The sequence below is a fragment of the Artemia franciscana genome, chromosome 12 (genome assembly GCF_032884065.1).
Source record: "Artemia franciscana chromosome 12, ASM3288406v1, whole genome shotgun sequence".
In the NCBI taxonomy this organism is placed as follows: domain Eukaryota; kingdom Metazoa; phylum Arthropoda; class Branchiopoda; order Anostraca; family Artemiidae; genus Artemia; species Artemia franciscana.
Genome location: NC_088874.1, coordinates 9,696,792 through 9,708,016, shown reverse-complemented (window position 1 = coordinate 9,708,016; position 11,225 = coordinate 9,696,792). Strand labels below are relative to the sequence as shown.

Here is an 11,225-nt window from a genome sequence, read left to right as displayed (position 1 = left end):
TCGTAAGTTGAAAATACCTCATTTTTCTAATTTTTAAGACTTACTCCCCCCCTCCCAACTACCCCAAAGAGAGCAAATAAGTTCCGATTATGTCAATCATGTATCTGGGACTTGCGCTTATTTTTCCCATCAAGTTTCATCCCGATCCCTCTACTCTAAGTGTTTTCCAAGATTTTAGGTTTCCCCCCTCCAACTCCCCCCAATGTCATCAGACCCAGTCGGGATTTAAAATAAGAGCTCTGAGACACAATATCATTCCAAACATCAAATTTCATTAAGATCCAATCACCCGCTCATAAGTTAAAAATACTTCATTTTTTCTATTTTTCCGAATTAACCGGCCCCTTCTCCCCCCCCCCCAGATGGTCAAATCGGGAAAACGACTATTTCTAATTTAATCTGGTCCGGTCCCTGATACGCTTGCCAAATTTCATCGTCCTAGCTTACCTGGAAGTGCCTAAAGTAGCAAAACCGGGACTTTAGGTTTTCCCCCTCCAACTCCCCCCAATGTCATCAGATCCGGTCGGGATTAAAAATAAGAGCTCTAAGACACAATATCATTCCAAACATCAAATTTCATTAAGATCCAAATACCCGCTGATAAGTTAAAAATACTTCATTTTTTCTATTTTTTGCGAATTAACCGGGCCCCCACTCCCCCCCAGATGGTCAAATCGGGAAAACGACTATTTCTAATTTAATCTGGTCCGGTCCCTGATACGCTTGCCAAATTTCATCGTCCTAGCTTACCTGGAAGTGCCTAAAGTAGCAAAACCGGGACAGACAGACAGACCGACAGACCGACAGACCGACAGACAGACAGACAGACCGACAGAATTGGCGACTGCTATGTCACTTGGTTAATACCAAGTGCCATAAAAATGGAAATCAGATTCGTGAGAAGTTGATCTCGATTTATTACACCACTTATATATTAGAAAACAAATGCAAACACACAGAAAGTAGATTAAAAAAAAAGAAAAGAAAGTAAATTAAATATACAAAAAGTAAATAATAAAAAGAAAGTAAATATACATTCATATTTTAAAAGCTATAGGATACATCAAGATTCTAAGCTTTCAAAAAGTTCATATTTTTTCAGCAAGTTCAACAATATTTAAAAATGATCACAATATCAGCTGGGTATACTTCCAACATTTCCTTGAACCCGACTTGATTTATATCACCTTGTCTTAAATTAAGCCACATAAAAGATAAGAAGAAAAATAAAATAATACAGTGACTAACAATAATGAAAGCGTAAAAAAAAAAAGAATTTTGGAGAAAGTTCCTTATCACGAAAGCAGCTATCGTGTATTAAACAATAAATCGACGATACTTGAAGGAGACACAGCTTTAAAGATTAAAAAAATAGCCCCCTTGCCCCTACTGCTGATACGTAACTTACTGATACGTTACTGCTGATAAACTGCTGATACGTAAAGTTTATACAGACATTGATCACTATAACGACACTAAGATGTACTAGAAAACAGAATTTTGGAATAGAGATTATTAGAGCGGGAACTCATTATGATTTTATTAATCATTTTTTAAGATTTTGTTTTATCTTTTTCAAAGTTGCGAATTTTTTAAGGCGCGACTAATTTCCGTCAATATTACCGCATTGAACAGGTGAAATAAGTAAGCAGAAGGAATTAGTTAAACATTAATTAGACATTTAATTTTAATTAATTGAATTTTATGTGTGTGTGTTCTTAATTAAAATTTTGTGTGTGTTCTTAATTAAATTTTAATTAATTAGACATTTAAACATTAATTAATTAAACATTAATTAGTTAAACAAGAATTAAGACAACGCATCCCGACCGTAAAGTTCGAATATTAACCATCTTTTGATATTCAAAGATAAACCCAACTTCAAAGGAAAATTAGACCTTCTTCTGTTGTTTGGGGCCACGTGTTTTCCCCTAATTTTTTCTGATTTCCCCCAAGTGCCCTTTTTAAGTTGGCGCCCACTTCTATTAAAAACTACGCAACTGCAAACAGAGAACTATTCATTAAAAATTGGGCTTTACAATTTTTCCTACTTCTTTAAGAAATATAAAGTTGTGTAAGTTTCCTACTAACCAAGTCGAATAGTCAGTTTACATTTTCACTGTCCTCGGCACTAAAAAGGTACTTATTATAAGGCTATATCTAATGTAATGTACTTAAAATTCGAAAATAATTATATTTTGTGAGTCACGATGCTACAAATGAAACATTGCACTTCATCTTCCTCGCCAACGTGGTCGTGATCGAATAAGCAACAGGTATCAGAAATGTTTTCAGGTGCGGCACGTTATTTTTTTTAGCTTGTCACAGATTTATCAGAATATGGCTAATTACTTGGCAATTGTGTAAATATAAGTCACCGGTAAAAAAAAAAAATACTAAGGTCTTTCATTTCAAAGGTAAAGAATTTAAATGTCCCTAAGAAATTCATAGAAGAAAACATCACAAAATACAAACGAAAATAAATCTGCTAGAATTAACAAAACTTGGATTTTATTTCACTAGAAGAATGGCCGAACCAGTGCTCTGCGAATAAAGCACTTGGACAAAACACTGACTTAACAACTAAATAATTTCTTAGACCGTACTTGTAAATAAAATAGAAATAGATATATGTATAGATATTGGGTAAAACTATAAACAAAACGGTGAAAATAGAGCGAGAAATTCTCGAATATTTTAGCTTCACATCCGGAAATCATTATAAACAGAAAGGAAGAAAAATAGACGAAACAAATCAAATATATGAATAAATAACAGGGCAAACGCTAAACGCGAAAAAACACGCCAGGGAAAGGCAGGAGAAAGCGGGTTCAAAAAAAATATGATCATGGACAGTTGATTTTTAGATGTGAATTTTTTCTTCTTTTTTTTTTACTTTCCGATATATTTTATATCTTTTACGGTATTTGTTTGTATGTTTTAGCAGTTTGGTGTTTCCTTTCTTTTTTTCCCGTTTTCTATTGTCATAACCCAAGTTCTACCCAAATCTTATATATATATATATATATATATATATATATATATATATATATATATATATATATATATAGATATATATATATATATATATATATATATATATATATATATATATATATATATATATAAATTTTTCAATTGCAGTGATTAAGATAACGAACAAAACACTTAGTAACTCTAAACACTTAGTACTTAAGCACTCACAAGAAAGAATCATCACAAGATCATCAAGGGCGTAGCTCCAGCAAGTTTATTGTTGGGGCAAGAGGGATCCATATCCGGATAGTCCAGGGGCATGGGCTATATAATCACTTTTTTTTTCTCCAAATTATTAGCGGTGCAACTGCCCCCTTGCTCCTTCGAAAGGACGCCCCTGATGATTATACACACTAGTTTTTTATATATGATTTGTTTTCACTATTTTTTGCTCTTTGCTATATACAGCGTTTTACATCTATTATGGTATTTTTGTATGTTTTAACAGTTTGGTCATCTCTTTTTTTTTCCCCGTTTTTTCTATCGTCATAACCTAAGTTTTAACCAAATCTTACATATATGAAGTTTTTCATTGTACTGAATAAGATAACGAACTAAACACTTAACACCTCTAAACACTTATTACTTAAGCACTCAAAAGAAGAATTACCAACTAACCACTCGGGACGTTTTTACTAGTGCGTAACAGAAGCGAAGTATCAATCAAAGTTATCTCACAATTGATGTTGATAAATTTCTCAAGGCTTCTGAGTTGTATTTTGGTCTGCCATTTCCCTGTTCAAGTATATCACAGAAAATACCACAACTGCTGCCTATTATCTGAGCCTTGTATAAGAGCTAAAGCCGTGTTCACACTTTCTCTCGGTCAAAGGCGCTCAAATTGGTAAGGGTCTTTTTGATTCGCAAAGCAGTTAGCCGCGCGGCAGCATTGGCGTACCAGCATTCCTTCATGATCTGGGCAACATTGCGCAGAGGCTATAATGAAAATAATAGAATTAAATTACATTAATAATTCGTATTACTGACGACACAATTTTTGTTACAAAAATAAAAAGAGAAGACGCAGCATTACGGCTGAAGTGGAAATCGGTAGACGATGCTAATAGACTTCATCCTTAGAATTTTTTCAATTTTAGTTTCTGGAAATTATTAGGGAAAATTAGTAAGTCATTCGATTTTAGGAGATTAATATATTTGAGGTTCAAATTTGAAAGAATTTAAACAGCTAATGGATTTGGATTTAAATCAGAGGTTTTTTTCGATATCTTTGATTTACATTTTGTTCTAGAGGGTAGGTAATGTTTGATGAATTGCGACAAATAATAAAAATACTTCAAGATTCTTTGGTTATTCTTTGGCATTAATTAGTAACTTTTCTAATGTAACACAGTGAACCCCTTATCCTTTTCAACAAAGCCTCAGCTTTAATTGCAAAGTTACCATAAATTTATCGTTGGAACGCAACAGCCAAGGTTTCAGCAATCATTTTCCCATCCCTGAAGCAAGAAACCTAGCCTCTTTGGTAGGCTTAAGAGAAAAAAAATCACCAACCACTAAGCAACATGATCAACTATATTCAATTTAAGCACCACCAGAAGCAAGAAACCTAGCCTCTTTGGTAGACTTGAGAGAAAAAAAAATCACCAACCACTAAGCAACATGACCAACTATATTCAATTTAAGCACCACCCGAAGCAAGAAACCTAGCCTCTTTGGTAGACTTGAGAGAAAAAAAAAATCATCAACCACTAAGCAACATGATCAACTATATTCAATTTAAGCACCACCAGAAGCAAGAAACCTAGCCTCTTTGGTAGACTTAAGAGAAAAAAATCACCAACCACTAAGCAACATGATCAACTATATTCAATTTAAGCACCACCCGAAGCAAGAAACCTAGCCTCTTTGGTAGACTTGAGAGAAAAAAAAAATCATCAACCACTAAGCAACATGATCAACTATATTCAATTTAAGCACCACCCGAAGCAAGAAACCTAGCCTCTTTGGTAGACTTGAGAGAAAAAAAAATCATCAACCACTAAGAAACATGATCAACTATATTCAATTTAAGCACCACCAGAAGCAAGAAACCTAGCCTCTTTGGTAGACTTGAGAGAAAAAAAATCATCAACCACTAAGCAACATGATCAACTATATTCAATTTAAGCACCACCCGAAGCAAGAAACCTAGCCTCTTTGGTAGACTTGAGAGAAAAAAAAAAAATCATCAACCACTAAGCAACATGATCAACTATATTCAATTTAAGCACCACCAGAAGCAAGAAACCTAGCCTCTTTGGTAGACTTAAGAGAAAAAAATCACCAACCACTAAGCAACATGATCAACTATATTCAATTTAAGCACCACCCAGAGCAAGAAACCTAGCCTCTTTGGTAGACTTGAGAGAAAAAAAAATCATCAACCACTAAGCAACATGATCAACTATATTCAATTTAAGCACCACCAGAAGCAAGAAACCTAGCCTCTTTGGTAGACTTGAGAGAAAAAAAAATCATCAACCACTAAGCAACATGATCAACTATATTCAATTTAAGCACCACCCGAAGCAAGAAACCTAGCCTCTTTGGTAGACTTGAGAGGAAAAAAAATCATCAACCACTAAGCAACATGATCAACTATATTCAATTTAAGCACCACCAGAAGCAAGAAACCTAGCCTCTTTGGTAGGCTTAAGAGAAAAAAATCACCAACCACTAAGCAACATGATCAACTATATTCAATTTCAGCACCACCAGAAGCAAGAAACCTAGCCTCTTTGGTAGACTTGAGAGGAAAAAAAATTATCAACCACTAAGCAACATGATCAACTATATTCAATTTAAGCACCACCAGAAGCAAGAAACCTAGCCTCTTTGGTAGACTTGAGAGAAAAAAAAATCATCAACCACTAAGCAACATAATCAACTATATTCAATTTAAGCACCACCCAAAGCAAGAAACCTAGCCTCTTTGGTAGACTTGAGAGAAAAAAAAAATCATCAACCGCTAAGCAACATGATCAACTATATTCAATTTAAGCACCACCAGAAGCAAGAAACCTAGCCTCTTTGGTAGACTTGAGAGGAAAAAAAATCATCAACCACTAAGCAACATGATCAACTATATTCAATTTAAGCACCACCAGAAGCAAGAAACCTAGCCTCTTTGGTAGACTTGAGAGGAAAAAAAATCATCAACCACTAAGCAACATGATCAACTATATTCAATTTAAGCACCACCAGAAGCAAGAAACCTAGCCTCTTTGGTAGACTTGAGAGAAAAAAAAATCATCAACCACTAAGCAACATGATCAACTATATTCAATTTAAGCACCACCCGAAGCAAGAAACCTAGCCTCTTTGGTAGAATTGAGAGAAAAAAAAATCATCAACCACTAAGCAACATGATCAACTATATTCAATTTAAGCACCACCCGAAGCAAGAAACCTAGCCTCTTTGGTAGACTTGAGAGAAAAAAAAATCATCAACCACTAAGCAACATGATCAACTATATTCAATTTAAGCACCACCCGAAGCAAGAAACCTAGCCTCTTTGGTATACTTGAGAGAAAAAAAAAATCATCAACCACTAAGCAACATGATCAACTATATTCAATTTAAGCACCACCAGAAGCAAGAAACCTAGCCTCTTTGGTAGACTTAAGAGAAAAAAATCACCAACCACTAAGCAACATGATCAACTATATTCAATTTAAGCACCACCCGAAGCAAGAAACCTAGCCTCTTTGGTAGACTTGAGAGAAAAAAAAATCATCAACCACTAAGCAACATGATCAACTATATTCAATTTAAGCACCACCCGAAGCAAGAAACCTAGCCTCTTTGGTAGACTTGAGAGAAAAAAAAATCATCAACCACTAAGCAACATGATCAACTATATTCAATTTAAGCACCACCCGAAGCAAGAAACCTAGCCTCTTTGGTAGACTTGAGAGAAAAAAAAATCATCAACCACTAAGCAACATGATCAACTATATTCAATTTAAGCACCACCCGAAGCAAGAAACCTAGCCTCTTTGGTAGACTTGAGAGAAAAAAAAATCATCAACCACTAAGCAACATGATCAACTATATTCAATTTAAGCACCACCCGAAGCAAGAAACCTAGCCTCTTTGGTAGACTTGAGAGAAAAAAAAATCATCAACCACTAAGCAACATGATCAACTATATTCAATTTAAGCACCACCCGAAGCAAGAAACCTAGCCTCTTTGGTAGACTTGAGAGAAAAAAAAATCATCAACCACTAAGCAACATGATCAACTATATTCAATTTAAGCACCACCAGAAGCAAGAAACCTAGCCTCTTTGGTAGATTTGAGAGAAAAAAAATCATCAACCACTAAGCAACATGATCAACTATATTCAATTTAAGCACCACCCGAAGCAAGAAACCTAGCCTCTTTGGTAGACTTGAGAGAAACAAAAAATCATCAACCACTAAGCAACATGATCAACTATATTCAATTTAAGCACCACCCGAAGCAAGAAACCTAGCCTCTTTGGTAGACTTGAGAGAAAAAAAAATCATCAACCACTAAGCAACATGATCAATTATATTCAATTTAAGCACCACCCGAAGCAAGAAACCTAGCCTCTTTGGTAGACTTGAGAGAAAAAAAAATCATCAACCACTAAGCAACATGATCAACTATATTCAATTTAAGCACCACCAGAAGCAAGAAACCTAGCCTCTTTGGTAGGCTTAAGAGAAAAAAATCACCAACCACTAAGCAACATGATCAACTATATTCAATTTAAGCACCACCAGAAGCAAGAATCCTAGCCTCTTTGGTAGACTTGAGAGAAAAAAATATCATCAACCACTAAGCAACATGATCAACTATATTCAATTTAAGCACCACCCGAAGCAAGAAACCTAGCCTCTTTGGTAGACTTGAGAGAAAAAAAAATCATCAACCACTAAGCAACATGATCAACTATATTCAATTTAAGCACCACCCGAAGCAAGAAACCTAGCCTCTTTGGTAGACTTGAGAGAAAAAAAAATCATCAACCACTAAGCAACATGATCAACTATATTCAAATTTAAGCACCACCCGAAGCAAGAAACCTAGCCTCTTTGGTAGACTTGAGAGAAAAAAAAAATCACCAACCACTAAGCAACATGATCAACTATATTCAATTTAAGCACCACCCGAAGCAAGAAACCTAGCCTCTTTGGTAGACTTGAGAGAGAAAAAAAATCATCAACCACTAAGCAACATGATCAACTATATTCAATTTAAGCACCACCCGAAGCAAGAAACCTAGCCTCTTTGGTAGACTTGAGAGAAAAAAAAAATCATCAACCACTAAGCAACATGATCAACTATATTCAATTTAAGCACCACCCGAAGCAAGAAACCTAGCCTCTTTGGTAGACTTGAGAGAAAAAAAAATCATCAACCACTAAGCAACATGATCAACTATATTCAATTTAAGCACCACCAGAAGCAAGAAACCTAGCCTCTTTGGTAGATTTGAGAGAAAAAAAAAATCATCAACCACTAAGCAACATGATCAACTATATTCAATTTAAGCACCACCCGAAGCAAGAAACCTAGCCTCTTTGGTAGACTTGAGAGAAACAAAAAATCATCAACCACTAAGCAACATGATCAACTATATTCAATTTAAGCACCACCCGAAGCAAGAAACCTAGCCTCTTTGGTAGACTTGAGAGAAAAAAAAATCATCAACCACTAAGCAACATGATCAACTATATTCAATTTAAGCACCACCCGAAGCAAGAAACCTAGCCTCTTTGGTAGACTTGAGAGAAAAAAAAATCATCAACCACTAAGCAACATGATCAACTATATTCAATTTAAGCACCACCAGAAGCAAGAAACGTAGCCTCTTTGGTAGGCTTAAGAGAAAAAAATCACCAACCACTAAGCAACATGATCAACTATATTCAATTTAAGCACCACCAGAAGCAAGAAACCTAGCCTCTTTGGTAGACTTGAGAGAAAAAAATATCATCAACCACTAAGCAACATGATCAACTATATTCAATTTAAGCACCACCCGAAGCAAGAAACCTAGCCTCTTTGGTAGACTTGAGAGAAAAAAAAAATCATCAACCACTAAGCAACATGATCAACTATATTCAATTTAAGCACCACCCGAAGCAAGAAACCTAGCCTCTTTGGTAGACTTGAGAGAAAAAAAAAATCGTCAACCACTAAGCAACATGATCAACTATATTCAATTTAAGCACCACCCGAAGCAAGAAACCTAGCCTCTTTGGTAGACTTGAGAGAAAAAAAAAATCATCAACCACTAAGCAACATGATCAACTATATTCAATTTCAGCACCACCAGATACATTGATTCTTATAATTCTTACGTTTCAGGACCATACTTGACCACTGTCATCACTGTAGCTTCCAGTACTCTAATCTCAGTTCAAAAATTTATCTTCCTATTCATCCAAACTATATTCAACGGTAAAAAATCATCCTGAGTATTGGTTAATCTACTAAAGTAAAACAGTTCAAAATAGGGATGATACCTTTTTATTGACAGTGAATAGATATAAAATTATTTAACTGGATATTTCGAACACATATACAGTGTTCATCATCAGCAGTAAAACTCATCCCTATTTTGAACTTTTTTACTTTCGTCATGGAAAGGCATACTGGTCTTCGAAGTTATTTACGTCGGGTTAATCTACTTTTTGCATCTTCACTGAACCGACCAACTCTAGTATTTTACTACCCAGGCAATTGAAGCTATCCACTTGGTCAATCTTTTAATTACAAAACATCACCTCTTCGCGTCCATTTATTTCTAGTCTAAGTGACTTTGTCTTTTTAACGTCAATTTTCAAACCTATTCTTACACCCTTGAACTCTTCACGGTATGCTCACTTCCCAAAACATAAGATAAAACGAAGCTCTTATCCTCGACAACAACAGGCCACTCTGGAGAAGACTAACATTGCTGACGTCTGGTTCTCTCTACACTGGTGAGATACCAAGTAAAAGCTTTAAGTTAAGCAAGTCGAAAGCAGTGCCAATAGGCCATTCAGCTTGCTCCTATTCTGAACGTAACCTTTCATCTTAGCAAGCAGCATGGGCACATAAAGTATCCCTGGTTTTGACGATGTTGACATCAGAAGCAACGAAAAACACTGCGTCTAGTCAAATTGACCACCGTGACCGGACGTGAAAATGAGTAATCCAAACACTCTACATCACCCGCTTCACAGAAAGAGCATTTTGTTTACTGTGAATTAAGCCGGGCCTTATTATGTTTCCTCTCTACATAATACTAGGTCTCAAGAAGAAATTTTCAGAAGAGTTTTTATTTGAAGGAGACAGTATTTAAAGTATCTCAGTTTAGTATTCCATCATTGTCAGTATTTCAGCAGTCAGAATTCCAGCATGCCATTTAGAAACATGAAGGCGAGTTTTTTTTATCAAACAGTTCGTGGTAACGAACTGTTTCGTGGTAACGAACTGGTAACGAAAAGTTACGAGCCTGAGAAAATGTGCCTTATTTAAGAAAATAGGGGGAAACACCCCCTAAAAGTCGTAGAATGTTAACGAAAATGACACCATCAGATTCAGCGTATCAGAGAACCCTACTGTAGAAGTTTCAAGCTCCTATCTACAAAAATGTGGAATTTTGTATTTTTTGCCAGAAGACAAATCACAGGTGCGTGTTTATTTGTTTTTTGTTTTTTTTTTGTTTTTTTTCCAGGGGTCATCGTATCGACCAAGTGGTTCTAGAATGTCGCAAGAGGGCTCATTCTAACGGAAATGAAAAGTTCTAGTGCCCTTTTTAAGTGACCAAAAAAATTGGAGGGCATCTAGGCCCCCTCCCACGCTCATTTTTTTTCCCAAAGTCAACGGATCAAAATTTTGAGATAGCCATTTTGTTCAGCATATTCGAAAACCATAATAACTATGTCTTTTGGGATGACTTACTCCCCCACAATCCCTGGGGGAGGGGCTGCAATTTACAAACTTTGACCAGTGTTTACATATAGTAATGGTTATTGGGAAGTGTACAGACGTTTTCAGGGGGATTTTATTTTATTTGGGGGTGGGGCTGAGGGGAGGGGGCTATGTTGGAGGATCTTTCCTTGAAGGATTCTGTCATGGGGGGAAAAAATTCAATGAAAAGGGCGCAGGATTTTCTAGCATTACTATAAGAAAACAATGAAAAATAAACATGAAAACGTTTTTTCA

General features: G+C 35.7%; 1 protein-coding gene across 3 annotated transcripts in view; it reads right to left on the bottom strand.

The window, feature by feature from the left end:
- Window positions 1–3,492: 3,492 nt before the first annotated feature.
- LOC136033651 (TGF-beta receptor type-1-like) overlaps window positions 3,493–11,225 on the bottom strand; it is a 58,141-nt gene continuing 50,408 nt past the window's right edge. For 2 of the 3 annotated variants that reach the window (XM_065714472.1, XM_065714473.1), the window contains exon 10: window positions 3,493–3,972. In XM_065714472.1, coding sequence (XP_065570544.1) covers window positions 3,847–3,972 — 126 coding nt within the window. In that variant the 3' untranslated portion in view covers window positions 3,493–3,846. The remainder of the gene's footprint in view (window positions 3,973–11,225) is intronic. The other variant, XM_065714471.1, reaches the window with a different exon arrangement.